General features: G+C 41.9%; 1 protein-coding gene across 1 annotated transcript in view; it reads right to left on the bottom strand.

The window, feature by feature from the left end:
• The window catches only part of LOC138607908 (golgin subfamily B member 1-like), a 42,186-nt gene extending 24,860 nt beyond the window's left edge, over positions 1 to 17,326 (bottom strand). Inside the window, exons 1-15 of the mRNA XM_069680602.1 lie at positions 17,222 to 17,326; positions 15,355 to 15,414; positions 13,566 to 13,724; positions 12,522 to 12,659; positions 12,140 to 12,256; positions 11,443 to 11,598; positions 11,154 to 11,333; positions 9,716 to 9,838; positions 9,371 to 9,484; positions 8,628 to 8,931; positions 8,170 to 8,285; positions 7,539 to 7,656; positions 7,330 to 7,421; positions 7,079 to 7,230; positions 1,836 to 1,986 (exon numbers count right to left, since the gene is read on the bottom strand). Of these exons, the coding sequence (XP_069536703.1) occupies positions 1,836 to 1,986; positions 7,079 to 7,230; positions 7,330 to 7,421; positions 7,539 to 7,656; positions 8,170 to 8,285; positions 8,628 to 8,931; positions 9,371 to 9,484; positions 9,716 to 9,838; positions 11,154 to 11,333; positions 11,443 to 11,598; positions 12,140 to 12,256; positions 12,522 to 12,659; positions 13,566 to 13,724; positions 15,355 to 15,399 (1,965 nt within the window). The 5' untranslated portion in view covers positions 15,400 to 15,414; positions 17,222 to 17,326. The remainder of the gene's footprint in view (positions 1 to 1,835; positions 1,987 to 7,078; positions 7,231 to 7,329; positions 7,422 to 7,538; positions 7,657 to 8,169; positions 8,286 to 8,627; positions 8,932 to 9,370; positions 9,485 to 9,715; positions 9,839 to 11,153; positions 11,334 to 11,442; positions 11,599 to 12,139; positions 12,257 to 12,521; positions 12,660 to 13,565; positions 13,725 to 15,354; positions 15,415 to 17,221) is intronic.
• Positions 17,327 to 18,594: the final 1,268 nt, after the last annotated feature.

An 18,594-nucleotide genomic window follows, 5' to 3' on the forward strand; every position in this document is an offset into this window, starting at 1 on the left:
AAGAAACACAGCGGAGTGAGGCAGACGCTGCTAATACCCGAGCACAATGCATTCTGGAACATGTAGGCACTGCCTGCAAGGCTCCTCTTGTTATTATAGAACGCACTGAGGAACTTATTACTTCAATTGAATATGGGGAAATTCCCTTTAACATTAAATGTTATTTCTTTCTGTAAAAGTAAGAATTATCTGCAAAAATAACTAACAGATGGGCCGCTTGTTTGGCTCAGCTGTTAAAGGAGCAGCTGTCAGTCAGAGCTGGTGTTCTCTGTAATCAATAGAAGCAATAATATTTGAAAATGGTGCCATAGCTGTGGAGAAAGTTGTACAAACAGCTCGTGGTTTCGCCCATTCCACATTCCTACAACACCCAGCGTGCATTGCGCCCCTCCCTCTGAAAGGAACGGCCCAGTGAGAGACGCTGGAGTGAAATACTACTTTTTCGCTGCAGGCAATGAGTCAGAGCGGGACAGAATCTAAGAATACACCGGTGGATCATCTGAACAAACTTCAGGTCTGCAGTCTACATTTCAAACCGGACGATTTTGAACGAGGCATGACTCCGCTGTAAATGTGGAATGTCTGGGAGGGAAAACAGAAGAGCAAGCAGCGTTTCAAGGCACCTCACAGAACAAATTATTTTACGGTGTGTGTTTTTTTTCCAACTAAACACTGCGGACGTCGGAGGCGGGCGTCCTAGATTGAGGAAGTGTAGTTTAGCGAGCTCCCTGGCCTCCGCCAGATGACACGTTTTACGTAGTCTGGCGGAGGTTTTCCAGGGCTCATTGAGGATGCGGATAGCGCCCTCCGAAGGCACAAATTGCTTTTTTTCCCTACCATAATGGCATTAGCGCCCCATGATAGGACTGAGGTTGAAAATTGGCAAACTGGCCCTTTAAGGCGGGCGCACCATGTACAGAGGCTCAGTCCTCAACACTGGGTTCAACCCGGGAATCTTCGCTTAGCTGCATGTCATCCCCACTCTCTCTCCCACATTCCCAGCTCTATCCACTGTCCTGTCTAACGGATAACCAGTTATCAGGTCATCTCCTGGCTGGGTTTGTTGGTCAAGTTTAGATTACAGATGTTACAGTTAGGGTTGAGAGTACAAAATAAATGCCCACACGTTCATTTGTGGATCTTCCTCTTGAGCACTGAATGTGAATGTTACTTCAGCTGCGTTGAAGAAACAACTAAGTCTCTTAGAACTTCACACTCCTACAGAGTATCATCTGACTCTCTTGCCGACAAGTAAAAGCCAGTTTGAGATTCACTCTTGCCCGCCCTCTTGCTCGGTCACTCTCTCTTTTTTCCTTTGCTGCCTTCAGCATCCTCTTCTTCTGGCTTTTCTTCTCTGCCACTTTTGTACTGAGAATACCAAGCCAGGACTGATCACTGGAGGGCTTCTTGCATAAAAGCAGTGTGGTGTTTCTTGCAGGAGATCACACCCACTAAACCCAGTGTTACATAGTGTAACAATAACAGGCGTACAGTGGGAACAAAAGAGGCAACATTCTTTTGACTGCATTTTTTTTTTTTAAGGTTAATAGGTTTATAATCATAAAAATAATCAATGTTTGTTTAGGACAGTCTAAATTTTAATCCTGACCTGAGCTTGTTACCTGATTCTGACTTGGAGTTTTTTATGCAGAAAGAGAAGAAGTCGCAAAGTTTTCTCAAAATATGAAAGTTTGGCTGGATTTTCTATAAGTTGTGCAGTTAGCACTTTGGGAGAAGCTGCTACGTGATTGGAAACATACGAGTATTTAACAAGAGTCCAAAAATATGCTGTACAACCGTGGCACAACCACATATATATCAGTGCGTCCACCTACCTGCAGGCTTCGCTGGGCTGGAGCTGCCAGCTTCTTGGCTCTGTGTTGGCCGAGCCCCCGAGTTTGAGCCAGCTCCTCCTCCAACTCCTGCTGCCGAGAGGCCAGTGCTGGATCGGAGCAGCCAGGAAAGAACCAGTCATCCTCAATCAGTTTTGTGCCACAGGGAAAGGGGACGGTTGGTTGGAGTGAGGATGTATTTATGGATGGGAGGTGGGTATAAAATGGGTAGGACAGAATGATGGCGGAATGAAAGAGGATATTATATAAAGACAGGATGGCAGAGATGGAGAAGAGATGAGTGTGTTGGCATAGATGGTGGTGGTGGATTTTGGTGAAATGGGAAAAGTGGCACTTTTAACACCACAAATGATCTTTGCAACATAGAAAACAGTCTTCCAAAAGTGAAAGCAACAATAGAGACAGGCTGTGAGGGAAGGATGGAGACACACTGAGAGCATCAAGGATGGAGAAAGCATAAGTAACTCAAACTCCAGATATGGCTGCACTTTGTATTTGCATGAGCTACGTGGACCTGAGGAACACTTCAAAAGCAACATTCTGGTCAGAGCCATGCACACCTAATTTACATAGCAAAGGATAACAGCATTCAAACACGTGGGAGAAGGGAAGTAAGAGTGGCTGTGGGAGGCAGGAGAGGGCCTGTTTTCATGAGTCACCATCGTTTCTCTTCAACAGGGAGACCAGAGAGTTATTTAGAGTAACACGGGGCAGGTGCAGATCTGAGGGGAGTCTTCCAGTGCTTTAAATTCATTTGAATGTTCATTTAGCAGCAAAGGAAGCAAAGCAGGGAAAGGCCAGATTGATTAGTCTGAACAAAACTTGTTCCCATCTGTTTTGTGACAACAGGCTGATTTTGGTGTGTAGGGGAGGGTAAAGGGGGGGGGCAGCTCAAAGCAAAGGGTGGGGCAGAAAGAGGAAAGGAGTTCAGTGGGTTAAGCAGCATCAGTGTGGGCTCAGTGTATAAGCAGGGAGAAGCAGAAATCGGCCTAATTTAAAATAACCTTTGCAGATGATACAACATTATTCTAACAGTAATATACTAATTAAAAATTAAACATGCAATTTATCGTGTAGATTAACACAAATCTGAAGCATGTCACCTACACTGACCTCAGCAGGAGGGACGTAAGAACAGGAGAGACGTGAGGATTCTCCATGAAGCCTAAACTGTTAGTACACTGCGGTAACCTGCTGACTTTCAGGTAGCTCTTTTTCTATCTGCGCAATTTATAATAAAATAAAACGTTTGATGACTGATTGCATTTCAGTTAACCTCAGTGTAATAGGATAGGGTTGATAGCAGGAACAGCGCTGTAGCCATGAGCACAGGTACAGGTAGGAAGTGTGTCCCAGACTTAAGCAAGAATTGATGTTGGAGAAGTTAGTTAAAAACAACTGATGAGCATGCATGTTATCACCTTAACAGTCACATCAGAGCAACTCGTCTACAAGCCTCATACTTTACAATTCTGCAATTAAGTTGTTATTACAGCACCTGCTTCCCAAAGACGTTCCACCTGAATTAAATTGCCAAAAATAACACCAATAGGAATGATTTCATGGAAGGCAAAAGTTAAAAAAAGAACTGTTCAAGGAAGAAGCTTTAGGAAATGTTCAAAGTTTTCTGTCAGCTTTAAAAGAAACAGCTTCTAAGTGTTAATTACTGTGATGGCTTTGAGGCTTTTTCGTCTCATTACTCACACTTAGTGTATTAAAGTCAACTCCACTTCACTGAGTCAGTAAATTAACAGTCAGCTGACTTGATCAAAATCAACAGCCGAAATTCATTTGTTCTGAGTGTTCCTAGTTACTGATGCATATATGTAGTGCATTATAATTAAAGTTACTGGATGTCTAGAGTGATGATGCAATTTGAGACTTGATCACTTCTAGTTTTCATGTAATACCATCAAAGGGTAACTCCTGGATTTTTAAAGATTCTTTTTTGGCTTTTGCTTTTATTTTTAAAGGACAGCTGAAGAGAGACAGAAAATGTTGGGAGGAGAAAATGGGGGATGATATGCACCAAATGATCGGCAGGCCGGAGTCGAACCTGCGATCAGTGCGTCGAGGACTGTAGCTGTATATGGAGAGATACCAACAGAGCAGCAGCGCCCCTATTCCTGTATTTTTAAACCTGGGAGCTACTTTTGCATATTTAGGGTCTTAATGACTTTTACCAGGTACAAATTGCTCAGCATGTGCAAAGTTGGCTGTAATGGCTGCAAGGTAAACCGGTCCAATCAAAGTACAGGCTCAGATAGTTATTCTAAGTGTGTGACAACATCACAGAAAGGATCCCTACAGAGATAGACCTTTTTGTTACAGAGGAAGATGATTGTTTTAACCACACACAGTCGTTACATCGCTCTCTGCAAACACACCAGACTCCATTCAGAAAAACACTGATTTTACCTCACAGAACACACGAGCCGCGGCTCCACTGCTGCCTCGACTGGTTAGTTTTTTTCGTGTTATTTTGCATGTTACACTCATATTTTCAAAACAAACCATTTTAAAAAACACCAACCTCAACACAAACAAACTAACCAATCATGGCAGCTGTAAACCAGCAACTCTGGTGCTCCGCAAGCTAAAATTAGTGTTTTTGTCAATGGAGTCTGGTGGTTTTGAAGAGAGCGATGTAACGTCTGCTCTGTAGGGATCCTTTCTGTAATGTTGTCAGACACTTAGAATAACAATCTGAGCCTGTCAGGGGAAACAACAAGAACTTTTAGCACACGTACTTTGATGCTGCACATTATATATATATATATATATACATAAATATATTGCGTATACACTCATCCTAAAGTATGCCTTAGAGCAGCACAAGGGAACACTACATTAGAAAACAGCTGGACTATTTTAGTACTTATTGCACTACTGGTCTAAAAACGTAAACATTTGTTATCAGTGTTATCGTATGTGTGTAGCATCTGGTACCACGTGAGATAAACATTCGTCCTCTTCCCAGAGATAACTCTACTCTAGCCATCCCATCAGAAAAGATCAGTTGCAAAGTTTGATTATATTTGATATCAGGGAATTATTAGTGGATTATTTCAAGGTATTCAAGTGTGGCCACAACAGGAAACAAAGGATGTAAAGAAGACACAGTAAGACGGGAGAACAGAAAGGAATGGAAAATAGGAACAACACAGGAAAAGAGGAAAAGGGAAAACAAAATGGCAGACCCTGAAGTGAAGCCTGCCACTGCACTGCCTGCAGCTCGACCCAGCAGAGGGTAAAGTCCGGGGAGCTGCAGGCAGTACAGTGAGCAAGAGCTGCACTGGAGGTTTGGAGGAGCCTGCATGCACAAAACTGATGGGAAACTGTTCAGTGTGGCTGCTCCCATCCCTGGAGCAGGGGCTGGAGAGGGAGAGTGGGGGGGCGGAGGTCCATGAGATGGGAGGCACCACAGGGAAAACCAAATGCTCCCCGTTAACAATGTGAGGAAGGGGGGGGAAATTAAAGAAAGAAAGTAATGTTCAGTCAGACAACAGAGGACACGCGGTCAACAGTAAAACACAGACTCAATATCTGTACTTCTGAAACAAAACATGGTGATGGTGGTCGGGTATTAGGACAGAAGAAGTTTAAAATTAAATAAACTCTGCGTCAGACTGGGAAGTGTTTCTAATACTATATCCTCCAAATCACAGCTGTTAGGTTGTCTGAATATTTACATCACTGCTCAGTATAATGTAATACACTTGTACAGTAGGGGTGGAAATCACCAGAGACCACTTAAATCATTTCATAGCAGCAAAATGGGATTCTGAAGCACTATATAAAAACCTGAGAACCTGAGCTTGGATTACATTCTACACAGCTCAACTCAACTGAAGGCCAACGTGTGTACTGTACTATTACAGATCATTTGAAAAATGCATCTTATACAAAAAGGCAACTACGTTAATAAAGTCCAATTGAAATTAGGGCTGCACGCTATATTGTTTAACAACCACAATTGAGATGTGCACACGTGCAACAGTCGCATCGTGGGATGTGCAGAGCGAGGCAAATTAAGTGAAACACGTCAGGCTGAAACTTTGTTGTTGCTCTGTGCAAAATGAAAACTCGACAGTTTCTCTTTTTCCATCACTACTCCTCAAGAAAAGTCTGTCTGATATCACGTGAGTGCAGCTCTTCACCAGAGCACAGAGCGAACGGAGCTGCAGAGTCTGTGTGTCACCCGCCCCGATGCTGCCGCTGCCGTCACAGATCATGTCGGATGATCGAGGCAGACGCTCAGTTACGCGTGGGGGCTTATAAGTTAGTGTGTTCCTGTTATCAGGCGCACCTCGTCCCGGTGCTCATTAATGCTGTGGCTACATAAACGGACCGTTCACAGCGTGGTTACTTTTACTTTTAGCAGCTACACTTGCAGCACACACCATGAGACGGAGACGATGAGAGACGCTGATAACACATACATTTCAACACTGTTAGAAATGATACGACACGGTATGATGACACACCGTATAACTAACACAACTACAGCCCAAAAGTCTGAACATGTCGCTCCACCTGAAGTCTCTCTACTTATTCATAAGGCTGTCAGACTTTTGTTTAGTTAGAAGAAAAAATACTTAAATGTCCCGAATAAAAACAAGTATGATCGTTCATTCCTGTATTAAAAATCAATAAATAAAAAGCTTTCGCAATGTCAGTTTTTTCTAATATCGTGCAGCCTTAATTGAAATTAAACAATGATGTCTGCATGTTTGTTTTAGCTCATTTACTAAAACATTTCCTTTATAATCTATTAATTATAAATCTATACTTGGCTTCTGTTTAACAACTTTTTCCCCACCTCTGTCAGAAAGCACCTCAATCTATAGCTCCAAACTCAAGTCGGTTTTGTTTGGATATCAAACAAATGCTCACTGATCAAAAATGTGCCTCAAGGAGCTTTATACTCTGCACCGCATCAGACTTCAGAGGAAAATCAGGATCTGCATCCTTACAACCTAAATGTAAGTTAGGGAATGTTCCAAAAAAGGATCAAATGGAAGAACCCTCTGGAAAAGTGCCACAGGAGGGACGCTTATTCCAGGACGGATGGCATGTCATAAAGTTTGACATAATGACGGACCAGGTTTTTCACTACTTTCTGACCCTGATAGTTACTCCAGACTAACAACTGAGCCTGTTTATTTCACCTTCATTCAGACAGCTTGTCCTTGAGCTTGTGTCATCCTCTAGCTACAGCCTTACCCTCTCTTTCCTCCTCCATGTGGCTGATGCGGAGAGACATGGCAGCCTTCTCCTCCTTGGCCCGGTCCCTGGCGCTGACCGCCTCGGCTACCATCTCCTGCCACTCCAGCACCTGGCTCTGAGTGTCGTCGGCACTGCCTGACTCGCTTGTCTGTGACCACAAGGAGCAGAGAAGTTACAGGAGACCAAAAGCTGGGCAGGTTTATCAACTGTAAAGGGAAAATCTATAGAACAAGGCTGGATCCCCAACCTGAGAGGCAGCCCTCTTGGTGAACAGCTCCAGGTCTGCTTGCAGTGTCCTCTGTTGCTCCTCGTATACCACCAGCTTAGCCTCCAGCATTTCTAAAAGAAAACACAAGTTCATTTTGGCTTCGGAGCAAATAAATGGCAGAATTAAGAAGTCATACAGAAGGGGAGTAACATGTTAAAAGCAAAAGCCACATAGGTTTAATTTTGTACCGTTCTTTGCTTTGAGCTCCTCATATTGCTCCACTTTCCACAGGTTCTCCTCCCTCTCCTCCTCCAGTGCTGTGATATGACTCCGCAGGGCAGTTAGGTCAGGGGGGGCAACACCGGCCTGAAGGGAACAAAGTAAGAAGCTTTAACATGTGTCTTTTTTTATACTATGCAACCTTGCTGGGAAGAGTGCTTCCTGCATTTTGATGTGTTTTAAATTATATTATGTCACAGACTGTATGAAAAGATGGCCGACATGACAGCTCCCTAAAAGTGAAGCCAAACCCTCTCTATCGCCCCCTGCTGACTGGCTGCAGTATAGCTCATAAAGCCCGCCTTTGTGTTCATTTTTCTGACAAGTTTACTTTAGTTATTTGATGCTATAAAAAGGGGGTGTGGCCTCATGATTGACAGCTCTGTCGACAAATGGGGCTCCTTCAGCGTTCTGTTCCCGAGTAGCAGAGTAGAGGAGGAACGGCGAGAGGAGACGTAACTAACACTAACACTACAGTCATTGAACTTTACATCAGCGTGAATATCTGCTTCAGACCGACACAAGAAGCTGTTCTGATCATTGTTTTTTTCGGTGAGTTAAATGTGTGCTTTGTTAGTGGTAGGGGCGGTGCATCGTTACCTGGCTTTTCTTCAACTCCTCCTCCAACTGTCTGATCCGAGACTTAGACCAGGCTTTCATTTTCAGGAACTTTGCTTCTGATCTGCTGGCTTCTTCTGTTTTTTGTTTTGCTTGGGCTGCAAAAAATGAAGAGAGGCTAGTTTGAATTTGAAGGTTATAAGCAGAGAAACTTGGTTTCTGAAATAAGCCACAGATTAACATTTGACAGGATAATGATTAAGGCTCATTATTTTATGATTATTCTTAAAATAGTTTCACTGTATTTACTGTTGAATAGTACATAGTAGTAGTAGTAGTAGTAAAAAGTCCTTTACGTTTCCTCAAACATCTGTAAGTTTCCCATCTTTGGCGTCAAAAATGCTAAAAACGACTCACTGGCTCAAGTCGCTATAAAAGTATTATTATTATTTAATTAAAAAGTTATTAATTATTAATAATGAACATAAAGAATAACCGACCTTCCAGCTCAGATATCCTGTCAGTTGATACTGACTCTGCCGGCATGTTTCTGCTTCCTGAGCCCTCCTGACTGGGAGCTGGGGCCGCTAACGAGGCCCTCCTCAGCTCCTCCAGCTGCCCCAGGAGGTCCTGCTGCGTCTGGGCCATCTGTGTCTGATGCTGCTCAGTCATTCGCTGCACCTCCACCCGCTGCTTCTCCATCAGGTCGCGAAGTTGTGCTCGCATCACATGCTTCTCTGCCTCCATCTTGGATTCCAGGCTCTCTCGTTCTACTTGTAGCCGCCGCAGACGCTCTGTGAGCTCCTGTGGGTAGAAGAGAGGGAGGACGGTGAGGGATGTAACAAAGGTTAGATTGGGGAAGACGTTTTACTTCTTGAAACAAGTTAAAGTGGAGTTTAGTATGTTTTAAACTTGGGCCCTTTTACATATTTGGGGGTCTTGTAGGAAGAAAAAAACTTTGGGATTTCCTCCAGCAAATGGCTTCAGTCGGCAGCCGCTAAACGGGCTGTAATCAGGGGATAACTGCACCCCATCAAAGTACGGCCACTAAAGTTTGCATTTGCATTGCAGCTAAAACATCACAGTTCTCTGCTGCTGGAGAACTGGACTGGACTTCCAGGAGCTATTCGAAAACTTTGTGTACCTATTAGTCATTTGAAACCCGACTATAAGCATAATTAAAAGTCAAGAACGTCATCACAAAATAAACACAAAGAGGACGAGAAGGAAAGAGATTCCTGACCTTTAACTGTTGGTCCCTGCCGTCCACCTCTCCCTGCAGAACATCGATGACCTGAGTTTTACCCAGCAGCACCTCCTCTTTCTCATGAAGCTTCTGTTTCAGAGCCTTCAGAAGCTGAGGAGGAGACAAGAAGACATGTTTAACATTACATTACAAAGATAGTAAACTTTCTATAGTAGTCGCAGCATGAAAATTAAAACAGTGACACAGCTTAAATGACACTGTATCGAGCATAAATGTGCATCATAGAATCCTGTGGCTACAACAGGAATTTAACAGAGATAAGAGAGAGACATAAAATAACAGAAGTTACGTGACACCCAAATAAATGAGTGTGATAACTACCTGCTCCAAGTCTGCACTGGCATCAGACTTTGCCGCGAGCTTGAACAGCTCCTGTTCGTGCAACTGGTTGATCTCCATCAGCTGGTTATCCTTCTGAATAATGATGTCTTTGAATGTCTGGATCTAAAAACCAAAGAGAGGGTGCATCATCAGACATAAGACAGCAACACAAATAAATTCACACAGCATCAAATTCTACAACAAAGCACGTTCCAGCAACCCTTTCATTTTTGTTTCGTGCAAAAATAAAAGTTTCTGTCAATCAAAAAACCTTTTGAAGACGTCTTTGAAATACCCAAAGAACATTCTGCTTTAACTGCAGTGTTCGGAGCTTCCCCCAAAGAGATGCTTGTTAGTCACCGGGTATAACATAGGATAGGTTTGGACGTTGCGAAATTGCGTTCCTGAAAATTCCAACAAATTTATCCAACTGCCACAACTTTTTCTCGACCTTGCAATTGGACCAATTTGACCAATTTGACCATCCCATTTCCCCAGGCATGTGAAGTCACCAAACACTTCTTTGATATCCCCTGAGGTCTGCAACGTCTTATAAACTGGGGGAATCTTTTACTGTATAACTTGCTTGTTACTGATGTGTGTGTCGGCGCTGATCTCAATCATTGTACACTGAGGTACTATACCTCCTGTCTCCAGTCAATTGTTTTATACTGCCGCAGCAGGCAAAACAACGACTAGAAGAGTCTAAAGAGAATTTAATATGTGCATATTTTCCCTTGCGCACATGGATAGCATTGACTGTGCACATGCGCTGTGTGAAATGAGCATTGACTTTAGTACCATTACATTTTTACACATTTTATTTGACGTCTTTTCACTGAAGTCAACCTGAAATGAAGTCAGAAGACAAACAGCTCACTCAGCCAGTAGATGGCCTTACAGGAGTGTTTGTCCCAGTCCCTCACAGTGGATATGTGATGTCTTTTTTTTTTTGAAAGCCGCTGCAAAATCAGGCATTTTAGTCCACAACAATCACAGAAAATTCCCATGAAAATCCTGGAGGGACTGACTTAAAGGGAAAGACAGACTCCTCTAGCTGTTACACAATAAAATGAAGTCCTCATTCATCATTTAACATTTCAGAAAATGTGTCACTCTGCAAGAGTAGTGCTCAGAAATGTCAAAAATTACATAGAGAGAGCCACTGATGTTGCAGTTATGTACTAGTAACCCCATATGGTGTATAATTTCCTTATTTATTTTGATGTTTGTTTTTTAAATGGTTGAAGCAGAAACATGGGATGGTAAGAGGGGATGAGGGAATACATCATGTTAATTCAACTATATCTGTGATCTGTGTTATTTTGAATGACTCAAAATACCAATAAAAAGACCTTGCATAAAAATAAACCTATAATAAAAGCATCACTGCTTGTGTGACCCAAAACAGAAATAACCGAGTGCTTTGAAAACCTACGTTCTGTTTGTACATGCTCTCCTTCTGACTGTACTGCTCCTTCTCTGTGGCCAGCAGCTCTTTGAGGCTGTCCGCCTGCTCCTGCAGCAAACTGTAGCGCTCCTCCGACTCTCCCACCTTCCTGGTCAGACTCTGCACCAGCAGCTGCAGCTCCTGCATCGCTCCACCCTCCTCTGTGACCTGAGGAAGTACAGCCTAGTTGAGCCAAAATGAGTGGATAGACAATATGCTAGAGAGGAAGCTAGTATTTAATGTGTGGCAATAATGTCTTTTGTTGTAACTGTTTGACCTTTTGTTGAGGTGCAGGTGCGATGGGCTGATCTCCTGCTAACGCTGTTTGCAGGTGAACAATATAAGCCTCTTTTTCTGCCAGCTTCCTGTCCCTCTCTGTCAGCATGGCGTCCATTTCTTCGCCTCGCTGCCGCTGAAACTCGACCTCCTTCATCTAGAAGACATAAGGAAGATGCTCATTAGAAACATGATCACAGATATTAATGCCTGTTTGCGTCTCTCTCTCTAAATGTTCAGCATCTCAGTAATAAAAAGGCCTTACACACTATGCCACACTAGCAGGAGTAAAGGCAGGTTTAGATGTAGAGCACATTCACACAACATGGAAATTTAAGAGCTATACATAAGACAATAAAACAAGGTTTAAAAGACACACATCAATAAGACTTTCCAGAAAGAAGAAGATAAAAATAAGATAAAATATATCAAATAGTGGCAAAACTTTAGATCTCTGGTTTAAAGGAACAAAGACTTCGAGTCATCTAAAAGTATTTTAAAGATCATTTTAAAGGTCTGGACAGTTCATCAGGAGCAGTTAGTCATGAATGTATTTTGGCCCTTAAGATGTAACGCTTTAATGCTTACTTTAATCTTTACTTGTTTAAAGCCGTAACAAAATATGTGTGATAAACTTTCTACCTATAACCATGAGGTCGTTGTTATGTTGCTGGAAATGAGACATAAAGGTACTTTACCTTGTTCTCCAGTTCCTCCACTCTTTGTGCAAGCTGCTGCTCCAGTTCCTCGACCTTCTTCTTTAGCAGGACGATCTTTCCCCGACTGGCTTGATCCCCTCCTCCTTCTGATGACCCCTGCAGAGAAACAAAAAGGTACAGCTGTAAAATCAAGCAGGCACTGAATTACATTCATCACAACACTAGAAACACGACTCATGTGGGATGATCAAATTTCTCTGCATCATGTTCGAAGTAAAAACCATATAAGCCAATGGTCCATGTGTTTAACAGTGACTTTACACTGTAGCCTGTGTGCCCCCTAGTGGTAGAAATCATGTACTGCTTATGTCTGAATAAGATTAAATTAAAACACTGTGTGAATGTGTTTGTGTGTTTGTACCTTTTTGCCGTGTGTAGGCGTGCCCTGACCCCCCTGTTGTTTCCTCAGCTCCTCCAGCTGTGTGGTGAGGGAGGTCACCTTTGCTTTGTTCTGCAGACGCACCTTTGACAGCTTGGACTCGCATGTCTCCTTCTCCGCCTGAGTCAGAGACAATATGTTCAATGTAACATTACTTTAGTGCACAAATTAACTGCTGCACTTTTTGCAGAATCTGTCCCTGTAAGAGCATTTAAGAAGATGCTGCAAAGACGTGGACTTTGGCAGCGTAGGAAGTGACAAGTGGTGTGTGGATGATGGCCTGTAGTGGTGGTATGACAGCTGAACTCTAATCTCACATTCCTGCCTTTGTTATTGTGTTGTAGACTTTGACCTCAGAGTTTAACAGTTAACTGGTTACAGTGTTTTTATTGAATTATCTCAGTCTGTGACAAACAGGAGAGGCAGCTCTCCCATTACCAACTATTTTAGAATCAGTAATGAGGCCTGAATCTGTCAGACAGACCCCTGAGCATACCCTTCATGCATTTAGTACGATGAAATAACATTACAATATAATTCAATGTCTTATCATTTAAAATAATACACAGTGACGTAAACAGAGAGTCCCAATATCTCCCACACAGGTAAACACTGTACTACGCTTCAGTGTGTATTTACAGTTCATGTTTCAACACTACTATTTTAACAGTTACACTCATGTGGTGCACTCTTTCAGGTCTTTTGCAACTATTGAATAAGAGACACAGAAAATTAATGCAAAAGAAAAAGCATTCACATTTTACATTATGGTTTAGATAATCATAGAGGGGGTCTTAAACAGATCAGGCCCCTACTTTGTGCAAGTGATCAGTTATATGGGCAATAACATGGACGTATAACGCGCACAGCAAACAGACATTTCACATGTGCAATAAAGTATCTAAAATGATACTGTCCTCATTGACAGTGCATTTAAAGTTGGTCTTCCCTTTCTGTTTGAATTACTCAGAAATCAGCATTTGTTCTCGAGGCACACCTTGTGAAGTCAGTGGGATTCAACCTCACCTTAAGTTGGTCGTCTTTGGAGCGAAGTGCTGCATCCTTCTCCCGGATCATCTCCTTCAGCTGAGCAACAAGCTGCTCAGTTTGGGCCAGCCGCTCTGCCATTTCTTCTACAGGAACCTCGACAACACCTGCAGCAGCACCCCGGGGAGAGCCTGGACCCTGGAGAGAGACAGGAGAGATGATGAGCTACAGTAAAAAACAAAAAGCTCTTACTGTGTTTGGTTCTGAAAGCTGCAAGGAATGCACATCCTGGCCAGACAATAAATGAAAACACCTGGTTTTGTTTGCAGCAACATTTTAGAGAGCCATCTGAGAGCAAAGACAAACGCAGTTTTCTCTGGAGTTTATCTGGAAAATACTGAAAGCTTTAAAGTGTGTGTATTCAAGCGTGTGAGAATACAGCTTGCATACAAAGATGGCTGTGATTGTTTGTAGAGGACCTGAAAGAAGGAAATAGAGACTTTCTTTCTTCAGAAGCAATTCTGACACAAACATAAGCTACTCGTTTCAAATTCAGGGTAAAGAAATCACCCTAAGCATTCATCATTCATTAGGTGTCTGTCAGGAGCCAAATTATCTGCAGCGGTTCCAAACAGACCCGGTGATTAAAACCGGGAAAAACACATAATTAAGTCCGAGTTTCTCTGACGCTCTGTTTGATGGACAGAGGACGTCCGGAGGGGCTGCGAGCTGAACTTCTGCTAACTTTAGCTCAGTTTGTTTCTCAGTTAATTTCTCTTGATCGAGACAGCTGATGTCAAAACGTAAGAAATATTAGTCCAAATACAGGTCACCTGTTCACCTCACTGTAATAACACATTCAGCTCATTCTTAGATGTGTAAGTTAACATGAGGCTGTAAATATAAACCAACAGATGTTTATACAATGAATTGCTGTACTGTGTATTTAATGTGACTCTTTTTGGCCAAAGCATAATCCATCTAATAACATCAGGAAAGGTCACAATACCATTCTCGTCAGCTGGAACTGAAACTCTAAACAGCTGAAGGTTATTTGAAGGCTAACAGATGCAGCATACACTCCAAAGATGAGAAATGCTTCTCTTGTACCACCTCTGGTTTGCTTTATTAATTGAATTGCCAAATTAAAAATGACAAGCAATTTTATCAGTTGTTGCATTACTTGCTAGACTAGTACAGAGATAAGCATGTGGGCTGTGCAGAAAAAAGGATGGGGCTGCAGAGGGATTTAAGCTTAAGCAGTGTCCCCCCCGCCTCACAGGAAGTGTGAGCCCCGATTGTCTGAGTCAAAGCCCTGATCTCAGCAGTCTACCTAAATCCAGTCTATCTGGACATGATACAGACTGCAGAGTTTCAGTGGGTAGTAACAGAGAGGCTGCACAACACAACATGAATGATTCATGAAAATGGCTGCCATCCATGAAATGATGTCAGCGCTGACTGAATCCATGCTCACTCTGTGGCATGTATGATGATGAAGTGTGGAAAAATGCTTGCAAAAACATAAATGCATTTAGCAAAATACACGTGCTTCGCCTCAGGGAGTTCTGCTGTTGTGGAAGCCATTTTTACATCCACTATTGTTTTTACACATCAAAGCAAACAAGTTGCAAGACATTTTACTCACACACAAAATTATTCATCACAATATATCACAATATTTGTGATGAATGCATATGTATCACTGTGTGAAAAGTGTTGGGTTAGTGCTGACAACAGAGCCTTAACACACTAATCTGTGTCAGGGGCATCAGCATGGCATCGTGACCATATTTCAGTAGTGAAAAATAAGCACATGTGTACTCACCACAGATCCAGGCTCTCCTTCTTCACCGGAAAACCATTTCAGCATGGTTTCAGTTTACTCCTAAAACACAAACCCACGTGATCAAACAGAAATCCTGATTCATCCGACCCAGCTCTGTTTTATGTTTTTGCCCAACCATGGTCTTGGAATAAATCAGAACCGTCCGACAGGCCATGTAACAATTTTGCTCCGTAAAGAGAATAAAAAGTTTGATGGATAGAATTTATGAATCATCCCTGCCTGAGATTCAACTCCAACATCCTGATTCAACTTTAAATATAATATTAAGTTCACACAGCAAGATAGCTCCAGAATATTGCATCCGTTACATTGCAACAACAAAACACTGAAAACAACATAAGGCAGACATAAACATAAACCTAACTAGTGAACAGGTGTAATCTTATGGTTCTATTAAAATACATTTTGGGGTTTTTGCAGGGCTGGTTTTACTTTTAAATGAATGATTTTCAAGTTGCATCTTATATAAGCTAAGGTGAATGTGATTGTGTGTGTGCACCACAACCCAGCTGCCAACAAAAAAGAAATACATGCTTGACAGAGCCCATAATGTGTAAACAAACAGTGAAATGACAGCAGGCACGCTTATGGAAACCAGTTAGTTTGAAAACCAGTTGGGGCAAAATACCATCAAAGATTTGCTGCAATACTTTGTTAGGCTACGCGCTCTCTGCTTTGCAATCCTAAATTATTTAGAACCACTCTAGATCAGCAGGTCATGGCATAAGGAGTACAGTCTTCAGGTCAGTATATCCAGCAACCTGACCAGCCGGCCGAGTCAGTCAAGTGAATGTTTGGAAATAAGCCAACAAAGCAAGCGACATAATCATACAGTCTTTTCACTTCACAGCTGATTGCAAGGTCTCGTTTCAAACCAGACTGGCAGGTGTGTCTCCTGGTACTTCTTATATCTAGTGCCCAAACACCTTCCAGACGGAACTGGTCACGACTTGAGGCCTGAGTACACTGACAGGGTGCAGGATCAGACAATTCATTCAGCTCACTGAACAGTCCCAGCCCATGTGACGCAGGAAAAATCAGGTCAAACTGGTTCTCTCACGCATTCCAAAGTAGGCAACAGTACCCGAAATGACACCGTGGCTATCTGGTGTCTGTCATGAATCTTTAAGCAATTCATATGCACGACATAAAATTAATTTGCTTATTTTTCATTAGCAACAGGCTGAGAGAACCTGTTAACTGTGCACAATCCGATGCAGAAAAGTCCCCTAATTAAGGTTAACAACAACATTTACATTTACATGGACAGGTTACATTAAATGTAAGAGGAAGAGGCACAATGATAGATTCTGCATACGGATGCTAACGTTGTTAAAACTGACATTTAGCTAACTGTTTCTCTTGAACTCAGTCATTTTGCTAAGTATAATCGTAGCTTTAATGGAACGAAAAGCACAGTAAGACCCCCCATATATCCACTAAGTATAGCTGACATTCATCATTATTTATCATTTCAAAGACAACAGTTGAGTCTCATTAAAAGTTATCCGGTAAAAACCGAGGTTTTGACGTTAGCTTAGTTACTAGCTTGTATCTGCTAATGGTATTTTACGTTAACAGACTAGTACGGCTCTTTTAAGCCGCAAAGGCTCCACACGTCTACCAGAAGAAGGTCATGGGGGTGGATGTCGGTATCTCAGAAAGTTGTTTAAATGTTAAGTTAGAAGTTTTAGCAAACGTTAATCCAGCTAGCTAACTTTATCCTTGTAGCTATTTAGCTACATGCTAACTTAGCTAGCATTGAACTGTAGCTTGACTATCCGCTTGATAAATTAGTCCAGTCAAGCAAAGTGCTACTTAATAAATATTACTCTGAAGTGCTTACTGGATTCACAGCTTCATGAAGAGTCCACCTGAAGCATCGCAACGTCGACAAAATCCAGTGAAATTACATTTTATTCCACTTAACGACGGGACAGAGATATGCATTGGTCACGTTTGTCAACAGACAACTGGGAGGAACGTGCGCATGCGCAATTCCGTCATGTTGACAGTGTCCCGGAAGAAACCCATGGAAGCATTTTTGTGTATTACAACAGGCTACAAAAAAAAAAGTGCATTAATTTGATGTACGTGTCTAGATATTTTAAAACTTTACTGTAGTGAAGTCATCCTCTGGCTCCTGAGGAGCTTTTTCTCGAGAAGATGCCTGTGTTGTCCCATCAAAGAGGTAACAAACACCAAGATTAGCACCATCCATCATTTCCGTTCTGGTTTAGACAGCCCCGTGTTGAATACTTTACTTCGGTTGTTTTATCAACACTCAATGCAAATAATCGGCTGATTTTAATTTACAATAGGCAACACAAAATAATAAAGTACTATACAATACTATTGACTTAATATTCTAAACAGAGACATGTAAAAATGTCATATGTCACATATAAGTGTCCATTTTTAAATAGATTGCGAACTTAGCTGGTTAATCTGTAAAACTAAATGTGAACATTTTTCAATACTTTCACCAGGAGGCACTTAAAAAATCATTTTGTACACATTTATTTTCTTTATTCATTTAGCCTCCAATAAAACCATGTCAAAGCTGGCTGACAACTTGTCTCTGACTGCTCTGAACAGTGAATATGTATCATTACCATTAAACCTGAGATACAGAGTTCTATGTTACAGTAAGGTCAGACTGAAGCACTGTTTCGTACACTCAGTAGTACTTTGAAGGGCCTTGAATATTGCATTCTGTGATTGTAATTATATGTCAGATTTAGTTTTCTTCCTGTGTTGTCTTTATTTTTTATGCTGCAAATGGAGCTGCTCTGATGATTTTGTATTTTTTCAGAAAGAAGCTGCCTGCTGCTGCTGGAAACCAAAACAGTAAAGTTGTGGGCCATAAAACAAAAGAATTAAGCTGAGAGAAGATAAGTTCTGATTCTGTGATGCAGCTGCATATTTTAAGCTTATTTAGCTTTAATTATAATTGTTATTCTGAGACATAACAAAGAACATACTATAATGCCACTATACATACTACAACTGCTTGATATTCTATGTGGCTTTAATGGATATAACTAACCTAACATCCTGAAATCTTAGCTAAAGTGAGGGACTGCTCAGTGGTAAAACTACACCTGTATACCTGCACAGATCAGGGTCGCATCAACAGTAACACTGGGGCAGTTAGCGTGCATCTAACTAGTTGCCCCCAAGTGCTTATCAGGTACATTGCACAGAGAAGATGCAAGC

Source organism: Semicossyphus pulcher, unplaced genomic scaffold, assembly GCF_022749685.1.
Source record: "Semicossyphus pulcher isolate SPU_LCO1_2020_fin unplaced genomic scaffold, fSemPul1.0.p SCAF_1, whole genome shotgun sequence".
Classification (NCBI taxonomy): Eukaryota; Metazoa; Chordata; class Actinopteri; order Labriformes; family Labridae; genus Semicossyphus; species Semicossyphus pulcher.